This window comes from Leishmania infantum, chromosome 34, assembly GCF_000002875.2.
Source record: "Leishmania infantum JPCM5 genome chromosome 34".
Classification (NCBI taxonomy): domain Eukaryota; phylum Euglenozoa; class Kinetoplastea; order Trypanosomatida; family Trypanosomatidae; genus Leishmania; species Leishmania infantum.
Genome location: NC_009418.2, coordinates 199,726 through 222,190, shown reverse-complemented (window position 1 = coordinate 222,190; position 22,465 = coordinate 199,726). Strand labels below are relative to the sequence as shown.

Genomic DNA, 22,465 nt, shown 5'->3' with positions numbered 1-22,465 from the left:
AGTTACATCGTTGTTATCAAGCCCACTCACTCCCAAGGGGACACGCACAAACGTGTCAGAGAGACGGGAGGGAGGGGTGCGGAGAGTTTTGACCTGCGTGGAGGCGGAGTGGGCTGCCCTGCAGCGCCTTCATTTTGTTTGTTTTCGTTCGTTGTCCATTGAAACACGTACGATCTTCTTACGGAAAGGCGTGTGCCTCCGCTGCAGTGTTCGGACTGGTGGTGGGGATCGATGGGGCGAAGCGGCTCGTCGGCGTCATATAGTGGGCAGAACCACCTTGTCCGTGGTGGTTGCTGGCCGCCGCGAAGATGATCTCGGCACCAGTCTTGCGCAGGGCAGCGACGCCGTTCGCCTTGGTGTCCTCATGCTGCATCCGCATGCTCAGTATCACCTTTGTGAGAGTGGGCACATTCGCAAGGCAGTCCACATTCGTGATGCCAGCGCAGTCTTCAAGGTGAATGACAGATAGCGCCGGGCAGGCTGAGATGCGGGAAAGCTCTTCATTGGTGATGCCAGTGTTCGTGAGACGCACCGTCTTGAGTCGCTTTAGCGAGGTGATATGCATCCCGAAGCTCACGAGCGACTCGCACCCTTCCACGTCCAGCATCTCCAGCGACTCGAAGGCCCTTGCCGCGTTGGGAATGCTCAGCAGCCAGTCCAGATCCCTAAGTTGGGTGTTGTCTTTGCAGTTGAAGTTTTTCAAGGCGGTGACGTGCGGCAAGTTAGAGAGGTCAAGCTGACGGAAGCGGATGCCGTCCACGTTCAGCGTGAGCAGATTCTGACCGATGCCGGCGAGCACGTTGGTGATGGTGGCCGGGTCTATGTTTTCGGAGTAGCGGCAGTAGAGCAGCTTCAGCTCCGACAGGTTCTTCAAACTTGACACATCCGTCAGCTGCTGGCAGCTGTTGATGGCAAGGCGGCTGAGCTGGCCGCACCCGTGCGAGATCGCCTCCAGCGAAGCGGTGCCGATCATCGTGCCGGACAGGTTGAGGTCAAACATGAGGGAGAGCTGCGCAAGTGGCTGCGCGTCCGTCACGCGGTCACACCCGCAGAGGTTTAGCCGGCTGAGGCGTGTGTTGTGCGCAGCGATCATGCGCACCGCATTGTCGTCGACACAAGGTGAGCATCCCTGCAGGTTCAGGAGCCATAGGTTCTGCAGGCGCGAGATGGCGTTCAGGCTGGTGATTCCTTTGCAGCCCTTCAGGCAGAGAACGCGAATCTTGGACTGTTGGCAGATCTGCTCAAGCTTCTCGTTGGTGCTCTGAAGCGGGTCCAGCGTCACAGCACAACTGCGCTGAAGGCTGCTCATGTTTGCGTTCATGCCGTCGCCGCCGGCCCCGTTCATGGCCGGGTCCGAGAAACCGAACGCCTTCTGAAGAAGCGCATTGCTCATCTTGGTGGAGGTGGACGCTGGCGGCGGACCCGGCATCATCGAGGACGCCAAAGCCACCTCGTGCGCCCCGGGCATGAAGGGTATGCCAGGGCCGGCGCCGTTGGAGTTGCCGACCCCGGCGATCACACCCGGGAAGGCGGAGATGCCGCTGGTCGGGGACACCACGAAGTTGTTCTGCATCAAAGTCATCGTCGCTGCCGCTGCGGCTGCCTCGGGGCTCGTGGTGCTGCCAGCAGCAGCGCCACCATAGGCCAACACACCCATGCGCTGGAGTTCATCTTCCAGCTGCTTCGACGCCTTGCCGTCGTCCGCAGCGGCACCGTTAGCCGGAGCAGCGGCGGGCATGCCAGGCGGCTGGTAGAAGTACATATTCGCGGGCATCTGTGTGGGCATGGCAGTCATTTGGGTGACGTTGGAGGTGGCGGGCGACATTCCGTACGTGACGCCTGGGTAAGCCTGAAAAGATGCGGGCAGCGCGGCTGCCATGACCTGCGCAGATAGCATCGCCACCTGCCGTTCCAAGGTGTCGACGCGCATCTGCAGCAACTGCATGCTGTTGTTGTTCATGGCCTCAAAGGCACCCCGGGTCATTTGAACCGACTGCTGCTGCTGCTCCCAGAAGTCATCGCGGGTGTGCGCAGGGTCCGCCATTTTGTTTACTTATTTACACACACACACACAAATTTTTGCTTTCCTTTTGTCTTGTTCTTCGGCGTTTCAAGGCGCAGGTGTAAGAAAAAATTACGTGACAAGGCGGAAAAACAACAACAAAAACGACGACACGAACACCAACGGCAAAAGGAAACTATGGCGTAGAGAGAGAGAGGGATGGAAGAAAAAGAACCAAGGCGACGACGGTGTGCTTCTGCGCAGATGAGGGGGTAAGAGAAGGGGGTGGGGAGGGAGGGGAGAGGATGGAATGTGAGAGGCGAGGGAGTAGGGACCTTGTGCCACTTGCTCTTAGCTCTTTCCGCAGGAGAAGAGGGAATAACACACACACACACACACACTCAGTGAGCGAGCAGCGAAGAAGGCGCAGACACAGGCGCGACCCACTCACTAGCCAAGGCTAAGACGTACTAAAAACGTAAAAAAATATAAAAAATCAAGAACCAAAACGGAAAAAAAAAGAAATGCTCACGGAGGAGAACGCACCTCACATGCACACACTCACAAGCAAAGAAGACGAGAAAAAAAAAGAAAGAGAAAGCTTCAAGAAGCTGTGCAACGTGCGCAAGGATTTAGGATTAGATACTCGCGTGAGCGCACGTGTGTATGCGTTTCGTCAAAATAATAATAATAAATCGAGATGCGTTTTGTCTTTTGCTTTTTTCTTCTTGTGTTTTTCTCTCTAAGTGGTATGAGCCAAAACACACATACATACACACAAAACACAAAAAAATGTTTGTCTGTTTCTCTTTTTTTTTTCTCCCCACTCTGTGTGTTTCGTTATATGTACATACAGATAGATATCTTAGATGTAGATATATATATACACGTATATAAATATATATCGATATATAAGATATCTATCGATACGCAGAGAGAGAGAGAGTTTCCCTTCAAACCAAACGGGGCGAAATGAAAGTTTCGATCTGAAACAAACAAAAAAATCGAACAAACAAGCCAAAGATAACGCACGCACCGACACCGACACAGACGCAGAGATACGCCCGAGGAAGGTGGCGAGGGTGTGTGCGTGTGTGCGTGCAGTTTGAATCTCCCTTTTCGTTTTTTTTTCCCTTTGTTCGTTGTGCGTTGGTGTTGAGGGCACAAGGGGAAAGGAAAAAGGAGAAATACAGAGCGAGGAGAGGAGCAAACCAAGTGCCAAACACGCTTTATAAAACAGCTCAGATGGCAGGGATGGCGCGAGCACCCACAAATAGACGTGCAGAAATTATGATGAGTGGACGCAGAGGATGTCGTGGAAAACAAAGACTAAAGGGCAGCGCCACATGAGAGACAACGAGGAGGAAGACAGCGACGGAGCGAGAGTGAGAGTGAAAGGAAGAACATCGTGGGCAGAGACGCAGTGCATGGGCATACAGCGCACAGGGAGAAGAGCGCGAGGTGGTACGCGCGCGTGCGTTGTGCGTGTGGTCCATTGCCTTCTTTTTTTCTTTCAGCTCTTTTACTCTTCGACGAATCAGTGCGGCGGCGAGTGATGCGTGCAGAGCGGTAAAAGGCGGGGAGATTCTGGGGTTGCTGCCGCACTCCCTCTTGCCTTGGTTGCGCGAAGGCAGAGCTCGTTCTTTTTTTTTTTGTGTGTATCCAGCTTCTCCTTGAGCTCGTCTCTCGTGACGGCGACGAGAGCGCACGGGCGGGGGAGATGAGCGTGAGAAAACGGCAAAAAAGGTAAAGAAGAAGCATATCGCCAACACAGGGAGAACGGAAACGCAAAAGAAAATGTCGAAGGCGTTGACAGCCTCACACACACACACACACAGACAGACTGATAGACTCGACCTCTCCGTATCTCACATGCACACCATACACATTCGCTGGTATTCGTGTGTCTGTGTTCAAGATGCAAGCTCAAGGCCACCTTCAGCAGAAGGATGGAGATAGGCAGATAAAACCTCTCCCAAAACCGGCAGGGATCCCCACGCAGCAACAAACGTAAGGCTTGCCCGCGCAACTGCAGTAGTGCGACAAGTATTATTCAGCACCATGCACGTGCAAGACCGCATACGCGGATACGAAAAGGAAACTGCAACAGCAACTCTTTGATCGTTTCATCGTCTATCGGAGGTCCTCGGAGTCCGTCTCCGATGCGTCCACCGGCGCTTGTGACAAGGACGGCGGCGCAGCTGAGCGTTCCGCACCGCCGGCAGCTGCCACTGATGCCTCCGTCGCCTTGGAGTGCCCCTTGCCCCCGAGCGTCAGCTTCTTGGCCATTCGAGACACGTCTGCTGCGAGGAAGTTGAAGCACGCGTTCGTCTTCAGTGCTTCTTGCAAGGCATCCTCGTCGCGTTCGGCGTAGGCGGCTAGCAGCGCCGCCGCCGCTCGCTCCTCTGACGAGTTGCAGAAGCCAAACACAGCCCCGAGGCGACCCATCTCGATGTTGGCCCACGTGTACCCGTCATCGACGGAAGTGCTGAGGCAGAGTACTATAATCTCCAGCCCGACCTTTGCGGCGTTGCTGGGCTGGTTGAGAATGCGGAAGAGATTCTTGCTGTCGTCGTACGTGCCGTCGGCTGGGCTGGTGGAAATAACGCCTATCATGCGCTTTTCAGTTTGCACGGCGCCCTCGACGTCGCCGGAGCGGAGGTGGAAGAGCATGTAGGATCGGTAGATGTCCGGCAAGTCGAACGGCTTCGACTCCGTCACCTCCCAGTTGCGCTCCATCAGCTCTATGACCTCTGGAATGATGCGTTCGTACTCTTTTTGCAGGTACGCCGTGTCGACGGTGGTGGCGCCGCTGGTGCCGGGGCGCCGGTAATGCGCCGTCACAAGCGAGCGCGAGATCAGGTCTGCGGCCTTCTTAAGCACCGACGCCTGCTTCGACCCATTCGTGGCCACACCATACAGCTTGGATGCCTCTTCGTAGGCGTGAATCGCGTCCTGAAAGAGATGCTCGCTCAGCTGCGCTGTCGTGCTGGCAGTACTGCCACTTGACATGGTGCTCTGGGAATCACATATATACTGGGAAGCAAGGTCTCCCAGCTTCTCCATCGAGTTCGCGGCGTTGAAGTCGTTATGGGCTTTACTGTGAGCCTCACAGGCTTGTGTCCAGGCTTCACGCGCCTTCGGATAGTTTCTCAAGTTTGTGTAGATGCGCGCGGCCTTGTCGAAGTCTTCGGCGGCGCCGCCATAATTTGCCTTGAATTGGAACAGCTTCTTCTCCAGGTGCTTCTTGCCGCTCCTCATGTAGCCCTCTGCCTCGGCCTCCTTGGCCGGCGTAGAGTGCATGATGACTATATCGGTGGGCTGAGGAGGCGATCCTTTCAATTCGTTGTAGTCGCAGAGGGGGTGATGTGGTCGCTTGTTGCGTATCTGTGTTGCAAGAGGAAGAAAAGATACGTGCAAGTGTGTGCGCAAGCGCAGGAGAAGAGGGGATTTGGGGAGACAAGGTAGCGGAAGGTGAAGAGTAGCCGAACGAACGTCTCGGAGGAGTCGCATATGTGACGGACGCACGCCCATGTACATTGCGTACCCACGAACATGCTCGCCTGTTTCCATATCACGTTGGTGTGTGTGTGTGTGTGGTCCACAGGGGCGCAACAAAAGCTGGCGGAATGGGCGGGACACGAAAGAGGCCGGTGAGCCAACATATGCGCTGCTCTGAGTAAGGACACGGGGCCTTTAGAAAGCAGTGCAATGTGCCCCCTCAACAACGAAGCGGCCAGAGAGGAACGTGTGTGTGAGGAGGGGAGGCTGGGGGGGGGGGGCAGAACTCCGCATAGGGCTCTGCCCGCTTCCAACACGATGCGACGTCTTTAACGGAGTGGCGCAGGGCACAGATGTCGCGCTGTGTGCACATGTCAGGGTGAAAGCGTTCTTTCGACATTTTTCACCCCTCGCCGAGTGAGCGGCGCACCGGAGAAGACGGCGGCGTCCTGATGCGCAGCCGCGCTTGCAATGGAAAACATGCGTGAAGCACTGAAGTGAGCACAGGACCGAGAGGGGAGCAGTATAGACAAGGAATATAAAGCAAAAGGAGGGAGAGACAGGACGACGAATGAAAATCATACATAAACCGTAAACACGCGCGAGAAGAGAGAGGACACAGCTCTACACTAGTGTCAGCGGCATCGAGTCTTAGGCAGAACGAGGGGCGACTGAATCTCTGCGATTGGAGGAAGTACATACATATCCACAGTCGAGATGCCTCTCTCCCTCACATGCACAATCAGCGTGAGTGGAAAGCTCTTTTAGCGACCACGGAAAGCGAGAAGCGAGAGAGCACAGATGGGGAGAATGAAGGAGTCGGTCAGCACGCAACTGGAAAACAGCTGGTCATTCGGGGTGTCACGAGAGCATAGCGACGGCGTTTGCGCTGCTAACACACTTGTCGCTGTCTGTCTCTCCGACAAAATCATCCATATCAGTGTTTCGAACGAGGTAAGGCAGCGCGAAAAGCCGCACAGCACTGCCACACATAAAAAAATATGCATTTAAGCGGGGAGCTATTCTTTTCTGCGACGTGCCGTCCCATCACGACCGAGTCCACACGTGCACGCATACAGCCGCAGCCCACCCACCCCTGTCGCACGGCGGCCACATCCGCGCCGTCCACGACGAGCCGTTCAGCCGTCGAGTCGGGCCATGCTGCTAGCGGGCTCGCCTTGTCCCTCCGCGTATCGCCCTCGCACGCGTGCAGCGCGACCGGCGCCACACGGACCCCGGTGCAGGGTCCTGCTCGAGGGCGGAGGCGGCGGCGTCTGCCGTGCAGGCCGCAGGGGCTGGTGTAGGTGCGTGCCGCATGAGCACCGAGAGGAGGTGGGCCAGCCGCAGGCCAGGGCCCTCTCAGACCCTGTCCTCCACCTGCACGCCATGCCCCTCCCTCGGTTGCCTCAAGCCGCCGCATGCCGTAATATGGTGTGAATGCTCCGAGCACGCGACTCTGGCCGACTCCATGGTGCCATTTGGGGTGCTCTCGTGATGCTTTCGGCATCTGTACATCATCGGCCCCACCCGGTTGGATGGAGGAGGTGCCGCATGCCTCGCAAACACGCACTTTGGGGCTGATCCATACGCACGTCTCTGAGCCTTTACCTTCTGTCACTTGCGCTACTCTGACATCTGATGTCTTGCCTGGATGCGTTCCACCATGCCAGCCACCGCTGGCAGCGTGCGCACAGTGCTCGCGTTCTCGCATCGCGGGGCCTGCTCCAGGACGGCTTTTTCGCGTGTGCCACGATAGGCGGGACGCTGCCATCCGTCTGCGACTGCAGGGGCGCTCCGCCTTCTCCCGAACCCGAACGCCTTTGACGGGAGCGTGTGTGTGCCAATGGTCGTTGAATCCTCGGCGCGATGGGTAGTTGGTTTGCTCAAGCATGATCATGACCGTGAGTCTCTCCGGCACACCGCCAGCCCAGACTTCTCCGCCGACACCACGAGTCCGAAACAGCGCCCGCGGGCCGGCTGCAGGCTCCTGGCCTCTCCAGAAAGAGTGGGCACGGCCCCATGCTATCACGGTGAGGTGGCCGACCATCATCGGGGACACGCAGAGAGGGAGGAAAAACAAAGGAGTGAAGCCAAAGCGAAGCCAAAAAAAAAAGGGCACCGGCGATACGCACGAAGGGCGGGGGCGGCGTGCCATCACTGTCAGGCTGGCAACCGCAGCGACATTTTTGCCCGCCACCCCTTGCGTGTAATACGCTCGCAAACAGATAGAGAATATGACAGGCTGACGGAGAATTGCCGCCAACATGGAGATGGCAAAATGGCAGCGGCAAGAAAGTGCGTGCTACAGCGTACAATGACATCATTACACACACATTCGCATCCACATAACAGCAAGGAGAGGGAGGAGAAAACGCCGTCGCCGCAGCGCGTCATCCCTCACCCCCTATGTAGTTTCGTGTGGCCTCTTGGCTGTGCGCTAGGCAAGCCCAGCACTGTGCTAGCCGTGCCGAGAAAGCGAAATAGAAATGAAAGAAGTTGATTGGAGGACGAGCGGACAGAGGAATGGCAGACGTGGCGGCCGAGACTGCCTTGAAGAACATGCAGAGAAGAGAGAAAACGGTGATTGGTACCGCCTACGTGTGTGTATGCGTGTGGATGACACTGACGCTGCATGACTTAGACAAGCGCCACTAATTCTGCGGTCTGTGGAGGCTTCCAGCAAGCCTCCGAAAATCAGCGCCAACGCTCGTGGAAAAGTGCGTGGAGACCCCCCCCCCCACCCCCGTTCTCGGAACACTCCGCTTCACATGATCACCACGTGAGTCCAAGAAGGTCACACACATACGCACATGCATTCACACAAACACGAGTCGCTGTTTTCTCTTCTTCGTCTTGCTTCGGCAAAGCAGAAGTCTATCATGCAGGCGGAGGGGACAATATGCTTGGCGGCGCAGACCGTGAGCACAGCTGTGTGTCACGAGCTTCGTCGCTATGGTGGTATGGAGGCGGTGGGGGCATGCGACGGGGAGCCTCAGCGCCGGTCCAGACGGAATTCTCAGCGGTCAGCATTGCGAAGGTCGCGTGCTGCTCTGAACTGGCCATGTGCTTGTCGGCGGCTTCTATCGGTGCTACCGGCGCAACGGACGACTCCACGCTCCTCGTAGGCTGCGACCTGCCCTCCGCATCTGTGTTGCCCATTGTATACACACGGTCCTTGTCCATGGAGAGTGTGCTTTCTTCATCGCTGCTCGCCTCCGCCGCCTCACGTTCGAGCTCGACCTCGCTGGTGGCGGTGAAGGCGATCGGCTTCTCCGCGTCGTCTCCGAGGCCGCACGCCACGCCCTGCTCCTCCTCTTCTGCTTCTTCTGAGCCGAACTCAGAGAGTGCGGCGGCGGCACCGATCTTGTCGGCAACGCTAAATGCGTTTGCGCGATCTTTTTGCCGCAGCAAATCGGTGCCCAGGCGTAGTGAGCGGTACAGGCTCGGTGACACGTCGGCCCCATGCGAAGTTTCCCAGTGCAGCGGTGAGCCTTCCAGCAGGCTCGCCTTACTCCAGCTGATGGGCTCCACCTGCGAGAGCTCCTGGATGGGGCACGCCAGCGGCGATAATCGAATGCGATTGGAATCCATCTCCTGTGCTTCCTGGGGCTGCTGCTCGGGTGTGATCAGGTTAATGAAACCATCGACTTCTTCCAATGAGATGCCATGCAGCGCCTCTGCCTTATGGAGAGCCGGCGACGCATAATGCTGCGGAATCTTGTAGACTGAACTAGACATGGGGCCGTCCACCTGCTCTGGGGCAACGGTGGTGACCATGGGCATCTTCGGCGCTGAGCTAGCTTCGTCGACTTTGCAGGCCTTGCCGTTCATGTCATTGACGCTCTCCGGAGGCGGTGGCGAGGAGCTCTTTGGCTTCTCCTTGGCGTGCGTCTCGGCTGTCGCGGCCGAGGGTGACGCATCCTTGCCCATGCCTATCTCCACCGGTGCATCCTTCGCGGCATCAATGGAAAGCGCTGTGGGATAGCGCTGCTGGCCCTCCTCCTGGTTGCGTATAATGTCAGCTAGCAGGCTGGGCTCTTTCGCTTCAGCCGCCTCCTCGTCTTCGTTTGCCGCTGCCACAGAGCCCTTCTGCTCCACGTTGTCCGTCGCCTCGTGTTGGGCTTGATGCGCCTCGTCGACGCCGCGCTGCTCGCTCTCCAGATTCGGTTCCTTGCGAGTGACGGAGTCAGTGGAGGCGGCCGGTGGCGGCGGAGGTGGTGGTACACGCTGCAGCACTCGAGCGTCATCGGCTGGTAGCGTCTTGCCGCTCTCATCCTTTGGGGTTGGTGGAACCTCATACACCTGCGCCGTGCTTGGACAACGAGTACAACCCTCCTCGCTCTGTATCACCATCGGCGCCGTGGCACGTTCAGGAGTCACATCTGCAGAGGAGAATGTCGGCGCGGCGGCAGCAACCAGCTGCTGCTTCCCCGCGTCACCCACTGATTTCTGCTGCGCGGGGGCGCTGCTTTGGATCTCAGCTGGAGTGCCGGTGACGTTCTTCGTGGCCGGAAACGGCTCCAGCGCAATGGAGAACTCCGCGTCTAAGTTGCCACTTGACTCATTCACTTCCGCCGCGAGCAGCGTCGGAAACGGTCGCGATGGAGGCGAGGTGAGGATCCTGCGGTCTGTCTGCGCAGCAGGCGGGCCTACAGCCGGAGCGGCAGTCGTTGGCGCTTTCTCTGCGCCATACATACGCGGAACAGAGTTTGCGGAGACGCTGGGCTGAAAATCCCTGGGAGGGTCTGGCGGGACCAGGTCCACAATCGACCTTCTGGGGGAAGGGTAAGCAGGGGTTGCCGGCTTTGCTGTAGTCTTGACCTTGCTCGGGGCGGGCGGTGCGGCCGACGCTGTGTCGTCGGCGGTGTCACTCGCACTGCAACACGAGCCCATTGCACCCCTTCACTACTGTAATGTAGGAGTGATAGAGATAATTCGTGCGATTGTATGCGTGGCGCCACTCACACAGTCGCTAGTAAGATGCACAACTACCCACCCAACCATACATATATATATATATATATACGGATGGGCGGAGGCACGCAGAGGAGGCACCCCTGACAGAAAAACGAGTATCCGGATAGGCTGTGCGGTCTATACGTGAAAGAGGCTGTCTAGGGAAACGATTGGTGCGCAACAATCCTCTTCTTTCTCTCCTTTTACATGCATATACATATATATGTGTGTGTGTGTGCATATATATGTACGTATGCTTACGCGGATGTGGCGCGTGGCGCGACAGCGGCGGGGAAGCTCAGGACGACGGTGGTGCAGTGACGTAGAGCACACTGGAGAAGAAACAGAAGGATACACTGTGGGGCAAGCAAGAGAGAGCGAGAGATGGGAGTTGCGCAGGTGTACACCACGTGATACACATCACACCTATGATTCGTCACACCGGTCCACACATTGGCTACTCTACGAAAAAAACTGACGAAGTGGCCTTTGCTGGCGGTGGTGATACCGACTAAGCTGCATCAGGGAGAGGGGGAATAGATCTTGGCTGCAAAGGAAATTGAGAGCGGCTCGTGCTGAGCGGGCTGGTCGTGCGCACGGAGGAGCTCATGGGGAAATGCGCCGCTATGCGTGCAGCATCAGCGTATTGGGTGCTGAGCCTTCTGAGACCCCTCTCGTGCGGCCAACGAGCTCGCACGAGGAAGTGGCGCGCCATGTACAGCGGCTCATCTATTTTTTTTTGCTTCGCGTCCACAATGCGCTCATGTGCGCCGTTGAACGCAGGTATGCACATGCTCAGCGCTTGAGTGGGCGCAAAACTGGGCCCCACGCCTCTCTGCGCATTTCTGACTGGAGGCTTCATCATCCCTACCTCAGAGCTGGTGATACAGAGAGACCAGTAGGAGCGTGCTGACGTGCGTGTGTGTGTCTGAGTTGTGTAGAAAGCCCGGCTGCCGAATTCGTCCTCGACTCTCTAAAGCAGTTAGGCAAGGCGAAAGAGTACAGAGCAACTGACAGCTGCACGTTGGTGAATAGCCCGGAGAAAGGCTGAGTACATACACACACATACACATGCACAGTGCGGCTGCCGGAAAGACAGGGGTTGGCAAAATTGAAAACCGCCGTTCTACATCCCTCGCGGCATCCTCATCTCCACTTCTCTGTTTGTATCTTGACTGACCGTAGGGGACGCACACGGCGGCCCGCAGCCCCCCCTCCTCCTTCTACCGCCTCTCCACTCAAAACCGTTCTGAGTACCAAAGTGCCCCATCTTCGTCATCTCCATCATCAGAAGCATCATCGCAATGCCTGTCTGAGAGGGTTGAGGGAAGGGAGTGCAGGCTGCGTGACAGGCTGCTGCGAGCGGGAGAAGGAGACTCGTCGTTCTTTGGGATGACGACGACGCGAGGCGGGGCGACCGGTGGGCGGTGCTGCGGCAACACAAGGTGGCGTCGCGGCGACGTAGAGTCGATGCCCGCATCCTTCGGTATTGATTCCGCAGAGATAGCCTTCAAGTCTGTATTGCCATCACGAGGATTCTGCGCATTGTCGTCCGCGTCTACCCCTCGAGGAGGAGAGGGTGAGATAAGCCGTTGGGAGGTGGGGCGTTGCGGCTGCGGTAGTAGCGACCCCTCCAGCTGGGCTGGCAAAAGGAGGTTAACGACCCTCTCGGCGCTGCTACGCGGCGACACTGCAGCATCTGTGGAATGGAAGCTGTCGGCCCCATCCGCTGACACCACGTCGTTCTCAAGCACTGGTAGTTGCACCGACACGCGACGTGCCCCTGCAGACGACACTGCTGATGCTTCTCGTTTCTCCTCGTCCAGGAATGCTGTAGTCTCGCTCCGCTTGCATCGGCCACCGCTGTTTTCCTCAGAGCCTCGCGGTGTGCTCGGCGCCGGCGAGGCAGACCCGCTGACGTGGAGGCTGTCTGTGTAAAGATCGCGTCGGTCGCCGCTGCCGCCGCGACCGCAGCGGACGGCTTGCGCTTCGAGGTGTAGGCGGCACAGGGGGCTGCGGATGTGCGGCTGCACTGCGGTCTCAGCCGGTGGCAGGGGCTCCTCGCTGTCCGGCGCTGGTGCACTCAGAGCAGACAGGCTCGCGCTGGCTACAGCGGTGATGAGTGATGTGCCTATGGGCCGTGACCCGTGCACGCTGTCATTCGATGCGCCACGCACTCCCGCCTCGCTGCCGGACGTAGTAACGGGAGTGCCGAGGCGGTCGCTTACCACCAGTTCAGCAGCTACGGATGTTTCAGTAGAAGTCGAGAGCATGACCGGGCTTGGGCTTTGCAATGAGTGGCGCGTGGGATCCCACAGAGGTGCTGAGGCTGCGGCGGCCGAAGCCGAAGAAGTGGTCTGCTTTCCTGATACAAGTGCCTCAGAGCCGACACTGCCGCGGCCACTCTTGCTTCGGATACGCGTGCTGTGCTCCTTCGGCGACACAGACTCGCGGACTCCCTTCACTGCAAAACGCTGAGAGTTGACCCTGCTGCTCGTTCTCGTTGTGCTGCTGGTGACGCCAATCTGCAGCCCGGCAAACTGCCCAGGTGCAGTGCACCCTGCTAGGGAGACCGACACCGATGCGCCTGCATGAGTCTGGTGATTGTGCGGCCGCGGTGGCAGCGACTGTGGTGGTAGCTGCTCCGCATCACCCTCCTCGAGCGGCGTGGTGGGCGGCACGACAAAGCGTCCGGTGGACGGAGCTTGCTTCGGTGGCGACTTGGGGAGAGACGGGGCGAGCGGCACGGCGCCCGGGAAGTGGATGTTGACGTCGGAGGCGTTCCATGAACTGGCGGAGGCGGATCGCATGGGCTTGCCCAAATGCACCACCGGCACACAGCATGAGCTGCTGCCGTCGGAACGCAGAGAGGAGCTCAGCCGGCGCGCGCGCGGCTCCTCTGCGATGACCGCAGTATCATGAGTGCCCCGCAGGTAGTGCGAAAGGAGCTGCTGAGGCTTCATGCGACACGGGGCCCGTGGCGAGTACCGGCGAACCCACGATATGGCATTCTCCACGACCGGGGTCGGAGACTGGCTGGCCAGCGAGGACGTCATTGCGGCTGCCGGGCGCTGTGATGGGGGCGAAGGGGAGCGCACCGCGAAGCTCGAGACGCACGACTGGGAACCGGCGATCACGCGCTTTGTGATGGTGCCGGCGCCATCCTCATGCAACACGATCATAGTCTCCAGGGCAGTCGTCTCTCCAACGTCCTGCAAGGTGGCGTCGACCTCCGGGTCGACGTACTCGGAGGTGAAGAAGGGACGGCTGAGGGTGGGGGCCGCGGTAGTTAGCGGGGACAGCGGAACCTGGCCGTGCGAGTGCGAAAGGCTTGACGGCGATCGCGCGCGCGACAGTGCTACGGCCGAGACATCGTGGCTGTTAGGCACACTTCTTGATAGGCGCCGGCGCAGCTGCTGGCGGGCCGCCTCCAGAGAGTTGCAGTACTCTCGCAGACGGCGCACGGTGTTCCGTGTGTAGGAGGGCGACGTGTGCAGCTCAATCACCGCTGTCCTCTCCGAGGACAGCGCCGACGTAGTGCCATCCATTGTCGAGACCATCAAGGTATCGCCGCCACCGCCCCCTCCTCCCGCATCCTCGACCTCGCCTAAAGAGGGCAATTGGATGCTCGCTGTCTGGACCTGTTTACTGTAGGTCGGATAATGACCACGTGGCGCGGAAGATCCGCTTGCCTGACTTGTTCCTCTCACGTGTGCTTGACTGCTACAGCTGCTGAGGCTTCGACCCTGCTGCTTCTGCACCGGGAATGGTGGCAGCGACGTGGCGTCTGTTGCCATCACTCCCAGCGAACGCTCGCTGTAGATGCTGTGACGGCTGCGCACGGTCGATGCTATCGGGGTGGCCGCAGCGTCGCCCTTGCCGTCCCCACTGGCCGTTCCTTGCAACCTGTGATGCAGCGCTTGATGGCGCGCTTCCGGCGTCCGGAGAAGTGCCGACGTTAACGGTGCTACGAGCTCTGTCTGCGCGCTTGCGTCTGCATGTGACGAGGAGGACACACGCTGCTGCGATTCCGTCGAGGCACCGGCCGTCTCTGCCATGCTGGCTAGCCCGAAGTGCACTGGCGATCGATGTTCTCTTGCGTCTGTTGCCGCATCTCGCGCGGCTGGGCGGCACTGAACTCCCGCTTCGGTGCGCGACACGGCCGATGTCGCCGTTGTTTCAGTTGACTCGGTGCTCGGTGGGGCTGGTGTGTCTGCTGCCGCGGTGCACAGGTGAGCGCCTGGATTTGCCCTCACATGTTCTTCTGCGTCAGCTCCTTCGCCACTGCTGCTGTGTCGGGGGCTTTCTCGAGAGAGGAAGGACGTCGAGGTGCAGGATGCAGAGCGACCAGTTGCTTGCGAAAGGCGCGGCTGCCGCTTCACGAACACGCGCGGCTTAGACTCAGGTGGGTGTTGGGTCTGAGTGAAGGCTACTGCTTGGGAAGTGATGGCGTACGGGGTACGAGTCACCACTTCTGCCGGCGAGGAGGACTTGCGCAAACGCCGGTGGGCCAGAGGCACAGCGACAGGACGAGCCTCGTGAGGTTCAACGGCCCTATGTGGATCCCAGCTGTGCGCCTGCCACCACAAGCGCTGATTCTCCCTCTCCAGGCGGCGAGCCTTCGAGAGGAGGTAGTCGATGGTGTGCCGCAACACCAACGGGTCCCCTGCCTTTTGAACGGCGGCTGCGAAAGGGTCCACAGGCGCGACGCTCTCATCCCCGTACAAGGCGCCATGCGACGGTGCGAAAACACCTTCCATCGGCTTCAGCAGCGAAAACGGTGACGCGATAGTGTGCGAGCGCTTCTGCTCGCGCGGGGGAAGGCCTGCAGCGCGGGCGGACACTCCTTCCGCGCACCCGGGAGACGTCTTTGCCCACTCACAGGAAGTATTAAGTGAGTTGTACTCGACTCCGGCGCCGCTGTTACTGCTGCTGCTTAGGACGAAGTCGAAGAGGCCCTGCATTCGGGACGGTGATGCGCGGTGCTGGGTGACGTCGCTTGTCGAGTTCATCGAGGGCGATGGCATGATTCGCGGCGGCGGTGGCTGCTCAGACACAGCGCTCGGGGCCTCCTTGCTGGCTTCAAGAAGGGACTCGCGTGTGGCGGCGACTGGAGCGGCTATGGGTCCGATCGCACGTTTCCGCCCAGCGACAGCTTCGGCACTACCGGAGCGGCTTGGCCTCCTTCGGAGAGGCGAGGCGCGCGGTCGTCGACTCGCAGGGCGACTTAAACTGATGTTGCTACTGGCTACACTGGCGCTGCACACATCACAAGTCTCCTCTGCGTTGCCGTGGGACGAGGTAGCAGAGCAACAGCGTGACGTCAACTCAACCGAATGCCGAGCTGCTGATTCGGGAGCTACAGTGGTCGCATCCATCCGTGTTGAAGCCTCTGATGCATGCGGTAAGATGTGGGCGGCGGCGGGCCGCTGCACTACTACGTACCTCGTCGGGGGCATTACCACGCGACGCTGCTGCGTGCTTTCCGAAAACACGGTCGCCGCTGACGGCAGCGCATCTGGGTAAGCGCTCTGTACCTCGGCGCGGGCAATCATGCCCCGATTCATCTTTCCCTTCGCGTTCGGTTGTCGCACTTCGTAGCGACCCCCTTGAGCCCGCTCCGGGGGTGTGGTGCCCTGTGGGAATTCATCCGACGACGACCCCGAGGAGCGATTTGATGCCTCGGCATTCATCGCTTTCCTTTGCCCGGTAGTGGAAACGGCACCACCCGACACGCCGGAATGCTTGGAGCCACTCCACCGTGGTGCAACTATCGGGTGCGCCGACAGGGATGAGGCGTCTCGCTGCAACGTGTCTTCTTTCGCTGCCGGCTCGAACAAGCGCGTGCTCTCGGGGGCACGCGACGGCGACAGCGTTACCGGGTTGGCAAGCCGCGCCAACAGCGCCGGGATGCTGTCGCGCAAGGAGGGCCCGTCGTAGAAGGCTTTAGGCGCCGAGGCAGACGACACAGTTGCCTTGGTCGTCTCTGCCGCTCCATATGTAATCGCGGAGGCCTGCGCAGAATGGAAGGAGATCGGGGAGAAACTCACATGGGGTGAGAGAACAGTACCGGTGGCCCCACGAGGATTTTCAGCTCTCTTCGAGGTGCTCAAGGTGCGACGGGGTGTAGGGGCGGTCGCGACCATCGCAGCGCCACACCACCTTCCTACTTCATCCTCGCTACCGCCGCTACTCCTACAGCTATTTCGTGCGCTGCCGCTACACAGGTGCTCTCCATCGCGCTGGCACCTTCTCGCTAGGCCCACCTCATGCCCTCTCTCACGGCCATTACTGTAGGGCCTCGGATGCACATCACGAAGATGTTGATAGCGCCTCATGATCCACAGTTCCGACGGAGACGTGTGAGGAAGAGAAAAAGAGTGTGATCTATCGACGAGGAAATACCACCAACCAACTAGCCAAAGAAGCCGATCGAGTGGAAGGCGAGGAAGAATGCGATGCTGATGGTGGGGGGGGGCGGGCGGGCTGGGAAGTCGGAAGGACGGTGAGAGGTCAACGAAGATGAAAAAACAAACAAAAACAAAAAAGGTTGCACAGTGATGCTTCAGCTCAGGTGTTGCCGAGGGGGTGGGTGGTGGTGATAGTGGGGGGAGTGCCGATGGGGTCAAAAAGGCCCCGCAAAACTGGCGAAGAAAATGAAGGAAGAAACACACGTACACACGCTCACACGCGCGCGCACACACACGCTACAAACAGTCCAATGCGTCATGCGTGACGCACCACTTCACGTAGACGGGAAACGTTTCTGCTCTGAGAGCAGTAGTAGGAGCACGTACACATGGACATGCACATGCTCAATGGGTGCAGATGCCCTCGGCAGCTCGGCGAGGTGAGCGGAAAAATGTGTGTGGATGAGGGGGAGAGGTGAGAAGTCATGTCCAGGATGGTGGAGAGGGAGTGGGGAGGACGGGGAGGGGACATGCATGAGTATGTGTGTGTGTCTCTGTGCTCATACCACATGGCTGGACTTGCATTCGCTCGAGAGACCGCCTGTCGTGCATCCGCCGCACTGAAGGTCCCGTGGCCGAAAGGACATCAACATAGAGCCTTTTCCCTCTTCTTATCGGCTTGGCGGTACATACTCATCAAGAACGACAGAGCGCGCTGTGCTCTTGTCAGCTGAGGCGTTTTAAGCTGTGAGCTCGTTGTCTCCCTGTCTCCTTCTTTGTTGCTCTCCTTGAACACACTTGCGCACGCGCGCCACCTACGTATATGCGGCGGTACACAGACACAAACGGTAGCATGAAATAAAGCATTAACACATGATCGATGCCAGCAGTACGAGTGGAAAGGAAGCACGAGGGCACGAGAGCAGAATAAAAAGCCAAAATGGGCTAAGTCGCTCTGTCACGAGAACCAAGAGAAGGCAGAAAAAAAAAACAAATAGCTGCCAGAGCAGCTAGTTGCCTGCAGCGGGCGCACGACATGCACAACAGAGCGCTGCGCGTGTGTCCAGGAGGGGATTCAGTAGGCAGGGCTTCAAATAAGAAAGTGCTCACGGGTGGCGGTGGGAAGGGGAGAGAAAACGAAAAATTCTTGCACCAACGGTATCTTCAAAGAGGGGCCGATGCCGCCCAGTGGGGATGGTGGAATGCGGTCCCAACCAGTCGCCGTAAGTGGAGGGGTGGGAGTGGGGTGACGGGGAGGTGAGGGCTTGAGGCTGGGTCGAGAAGCTCACATGTAACCCTTGTACAGCATTTCGTAGTACCCAGCGAGGACGCCGTGACACGGCAGCCCTCTGCCCAAGCGGCGCAAGCACACGTTGATCGACACGGACGAAATAATATTGCCGCGGAACACGCCTGTGTTACCGAGCACAAAGAAGTCGATCCCCAGGGCCAGCGCCTCCTGCTCCGCGATGGGGTACAACATCTCAACAAGACTGTCCGTTGTCCGCGGTACAGCAGCGACGTCGAAGACGGCTTCCCCGTCGGCGCGTTGCGTGTCTGCGGATGAATGCTCCCATCTTGCCGGGATTTCTTGGTAAGTCTGGAAAAGGTCTTTGCGGGGCCGGTGGTCGTAGAATGCGGCATAGATGGGTGGATATCCATTGGCGGCGCGCTTCTTCTTTAGTGGGTTGTAGCGCTGCTGCAGTGCAGCTTGCAGCTGAGAGCCAATGGGGCCGACTTGCTCGTCAAAGGCGACGTAGCTCCGCAGCACCTGTTTGTTTGAAGTCTGCACATGCGCGAAGCAACGCGACCGCCTCAGCCCCTGCGCCTGTCGCGATCGCATCCAGCTCGCATAGGTGTCGTAGATGTGCAGTAGCGACTGCGAATTCCATCCGCAGTCGCTCGCCAGTCGCGCTACGGTGGTGATGGGGCGACCAGCAGCGGCGCTATCGTTTTTACCTGTGCCGTCAAACTGGTAGCGCGCCTCCGACATAGCGATGATGGTGGCGCTGGGGTGCTCGGCCTCCTCGCGACACGTAAACTCGCGACGGCGTACGTGCACACCAATGGTGCTCTTGTAACGAAATGGCTGCAGCACGTTTAAAAAAGAGCGCTTCGGATCGGTGTTGGCTGGCCACTGGAGCTGCGTCGCATAGAGTCGGTAGTACCGGCCAATCTCCACCGTGAGTGTCGGTGACGGCCGCAGGAGGCCAAGCAGCCTGGTCATTTCCGTCAGCGTCGGCCGCAGATGAAACGCTGTGACGCTCGAAATCACCACAATGCGTGGCTGTCGCCGTGAGGCTAACGACGACTCGCGTCTCCCGTCACCATCGCCGTAGGTGCGCAGAAACGCAGTGGTGCACCTGCGAATCCTTTCCCACTGCGTTGGGCTCTTGTTCGGAGCGGGGCCGGCGAAGCCGCTACACTCCTCCGCGCTAGGCGGCCTTGCCTCGTGGAACGTTAGCGGCGATGGCACTGATGAGGTATTGCTTGCGGTGTGCGCTGTCATCTCCTCCCTTCGCCGCACCCCCATCGAGAACCATTCATCTGCATCGTACACAAACGCGCCATCCGTGTCCGGCACGCGAGGCATGGATCCCCAAGCATAACTGTCGTGCTCTTCTGTGGTGTTGAACAGCACGTGCAGGTCGGCAGTGGCTGCAAAACTGACCCGTTCCATACTCACTACCCCATCGCGCTCACGCAGACGCCGCAGTATTGGCCGCGCCTCGGCGTACGACAGAACACAGTAGTGGCCGTTTCTGCGTAGCGCATTCCATCCGTACAGAAGCTCTGGATTTAGCCTCAAGTACGACATGTACAGCGCCGGCACAAAGGGTGGCAAAATAAACGTGCGGTTCGATCTCCTGGCCAGCGAGATGCCGTTCAAGATCTCCTGCAGCTGATTGTGATGGCGGCCAAAGCGGCCAAGGTGTACCGTGAGGAAGTAGGTCGGGCAGCGCAGGTCACTCGCCAGCAGCGGCGATGTCTCTGTGGTCTGAGCCGCGTCCCCGGCGAAACGCAGTACCACCTCATCAAGGTCCTCGATAGTGTCAATTCTCCACGGCGGTGGGACATCGCAGTCTGCGTCTGTGTCTCGAACAGCTGCTGTCGCAAAGTACGCGGGCACGATGTAATGATTACCGTCACTGCCACCTCGGTGTCCATCCTTAGCATCAATAGCCTCCGGTGAGGCGACAGGGCAGAGCGGCCACGACGGGAACCGCTGAGTGTGCACCTCCACCTTCTCCCGTTCTGTCGATGAAATCTGCAGCTCCGCCACGAACCCGCTGCTGCACTTGTTCCGATCTGCCTCTTCTGACTCGCCTGAGAGCACCTGCACTGTCACGCGCACTGCTGCACACGTGTCATTCACCGCGGTTATGGTAGTACGAGGAGGCTGCAGGAGACCCAGGTTATAGAGCCTTGCTACACAGTCTCGTACAGTGCTTAGAGGCTCCGACTCGCTCGCTGACAACCAGGCTTCCTCCATCGTTTCCACGCACACTACCATCTCGGTCTGGGCAGGCGTCGTAGCCAGGGATGTGGCGGCACTAGCTGGACGGAAGACAACGAGGCCCTCTGTACACAGACCACAAAATGCTCCATTCGGTGGCACAACAGGGCTAGGTATAACGAGCTCGTCCTCCAGGAGTGTTTGCAGCCCGGAAGTCGGCCTCGAGAAAACCGCATAAATCGACTGCGTCAGACCCGACACCTGAAGAAAAGTGTGCAGGAGCACAAAAAGGGTGAAGAACCACAGCAAGCACGCTACAACGGCACACTGCGTGCGCTGATGCCATTTGACATGGTAAAAGCCACGCAAAACGTTGCGGCCCCAGTGACTGAGCCGCTTACCGTTGGCAGCATTTCCAGCCGACGAGGTAAGCAGCGGCGCCGCGCTTTCGCGTCCGTTGGCCTGATAATGCAAGCCGGCCTGGTACGTCGCCGGCGTACGGTGGTGGGGAAAGGGTGAAGCAGTGTCCTGCATCATGATGAGTGACCAATGATGGCGCGTGGAGCGAAGGAAAAGGAGGTGGGCTGGAGGACGGAGGCGACCAGACAAAACGCACACCACCAGCGACCTCACCCTCTCCCTCCCCCAAGAAAGCGAAGATAATAAGCAAGGGAAAATAGAAAGCAGAGAGGGAGAGAGAAGTTGACCAGGGAACGGGGGTGGGAGACGTGCGTAGATACAGGTACCGCGAGCGCTGCTAACTCATGCTTACAAACAATATCACCTGTTCGGATGTTTGACTGTATACAGTGTCTGGTGGTGGTGGTGGTGATGGGCAGAGCGCGGGGAAAGAGGAAGGCCACAAGGAGCTGAGATGAGCAGGATCGTGACGGGGCGGCTGTGCGAAAGACAGGAGAGAAAAGCAGAGGGGAGTGGGGAGGACATGCACGAAACAGAGTAGAGAGACACGCATCTAAAGTTGCAGCACGTGCAGGGGCGTTGCATGCGTGTGTGCGCTAAGGTATCCCCGTGTGGCGGTGAAAAGCTTTGTGAATCCCTAGAAAAGGAATGGAGGCCATTAAGACACCTCAATTCACAACACGACGCAGCACACACACACACACACACACGAGAGCGAGGGCAGCACACAAGTGTCGGCAAGAGAGAGGAGAGAGGAGAGCCTTTACCATCACGTGTCACCTCCTTTCCGCCATGCGCACATGCGCTTGCACGGTGATTGGAGGCGTTTCTTGCCATTCACCGATGCGTATAGTTTACGCCTCTATCGTTTTGCTTCTTTGGTCCATTGGAAATCATGACTGACTTCAGCCCGAACGAGCCTCTCGCATGAGGGTCTGCCGGTGGTGCACATACGCCGCCTTCACGCTCAGCGCTTATATGCCTTTGGTTGCTCTCGAGCTACTGGCCTTCTCTGTATGACGACACACCTAAACTTACAAGCGTATATCGCCGCGCAACTGAGTAGAGAGAGAGGATGTGAAAGGATGAAGAGAATGTGAGGCTCACCGATTGCTGGCGCACCCGGCTGGCCGCATCCACCCGTTACGCAGACGTGTGGCCAGGGCAGCACCTCGTCTCCTCATAGTTGTGCTCATCTCTGGGGGCATATGCGCTCTGCATTTCGCTTGGACCCGAGTGTGCTTGTATGCATGGCACGCCGGCGGCGGCCCTCTCAGCATCGGGGTGAGCAAGGAGGCTGGAGGAAACAACCTGAGCGGTCGCCTATGCGCTGCTCGACGTTACCTGCATAGACGATTGCTGCCGAGTCCATAAGATCGCCATGCGTGGGATGTTTGGCGGGACATGACCCAGCACCGGGCTGCAATCCATGCAGTGGTCCTTCATAGCGGCGCTTGGAGCTGCTCATCATGCGACCAGCGCTGAAGGAGAAAAAGAACAATGAGGGAGGTTTACCACCGCCCAGGCCGCGTTGCGGCAATTGCGTGGGCAGCCTTTCGCGCACACGCTCGCACAACGGGGAACACGTACTTCTGAGCAAAGACAATGCCAAGTCGTCTACGGCGCAGCACGTGACACACGTGGTGCCGCAGACATCTGTGACGTTGCGCGACAGGCCACCCGCCGTGCAGTGCTGTCCTGTGCTATGTACGCGTGAAA

At 58.6% G+C, this 22,465-nt stretch overlaps 5 protein-coding genes across 5 annotated transcripts; all 5 read right to left on the bottom strand.

Annotated features, from left to right (window-relative positions):
• Positions 1-178: 178 nt before the first annotated feature.
• Positions 179-2,044, bottom strand: LINJ_34_0570 (putative leucine-rich repeat protein; the record flags this gene model as incomplete). Its single annotated transcript, XM_001468407.1, has 1 exon — positions 179-2,044. The coding sequence occupies one exon, from the start codon at positions 2,042-2,044 to the stop codon at positions 179-181; it is 1,866 nt and encodes a 621-aa protein (XP_001468444.1).
• A 2,091-nt stretch (positions 2,045-4,135) lies between these two features.
• On the bottom strand, positions 4,136-5,305 carry LINJ_34_0560 (conserved hypothetical protein; the record flags this gene model as incomplete). The annotated part of the gene is made up of 1 exon (XM_001468406.1): positions 4,136-5,305. The coding sequence occupies one exon, from the start codon at positions 5,303-5,305 to the stop codon at positions 4,136-4,138; it is 1,170 nt and encodes a 389-aa protein (XP_001468443.1).
• A 3,075-nt stretch (positions 5,306-8,380) lies between these two features.
• Positions 8,381-9,856, bottom strand: LINJ_34_0550 (hypothetical protein, unknown function; the record flags this gene model as incomplete). Its single annotated transcript, XM_001468405.1, has 1 exon — positions 8,381-9,856. One exon carries the CDS (start codon positions 9,854-9,856, stop codon positions 8,381-8,383), a length of 1,476 nt encoding a protein of 491 aa, XP_001468442.1.
• Positions 9,857-11,697: 1,841 nt separating this feature from the next.
• On the bottom strand, positions 11,698-16,026 carry LINJ_34_0540 (hypothetical protein, unknown function; the record flags this gene model as incomplete). Its single annotated transcript, XM_001468404.2, has 1 exon — positions 11,698-16,026. The coding sequence occupies one exon, from the start codon at positions 16,024-16,026 to the stop codon at positions 11,698-11,700; it is 4,329 nt and encodes a 1,442-aa protein (XP_001468441.2).
• Positions 16,027-18,154: 2,128 nt separating this feature from the next.
• SCAL (phosphoglycan beta 1,2 arabinosyltransferase,(SCA like)) lies at positions 18,155-20,860 on the bottom strand (the record flags this gene model as incomplete). The annotated part of the gene is made up of 1 exon (XM_001468403.1): positions 18,155-20,860. The coding sequence occupies one exon, from the start codon at positions 20,858-20,860 to the stop codon at positions 18,155-18,157; it is 2,706 nt and encodes a 901-aa protein (XP_001468440.1).
• Positions 20,861-22,465: the final 1,605 nt, after the last annotated feature.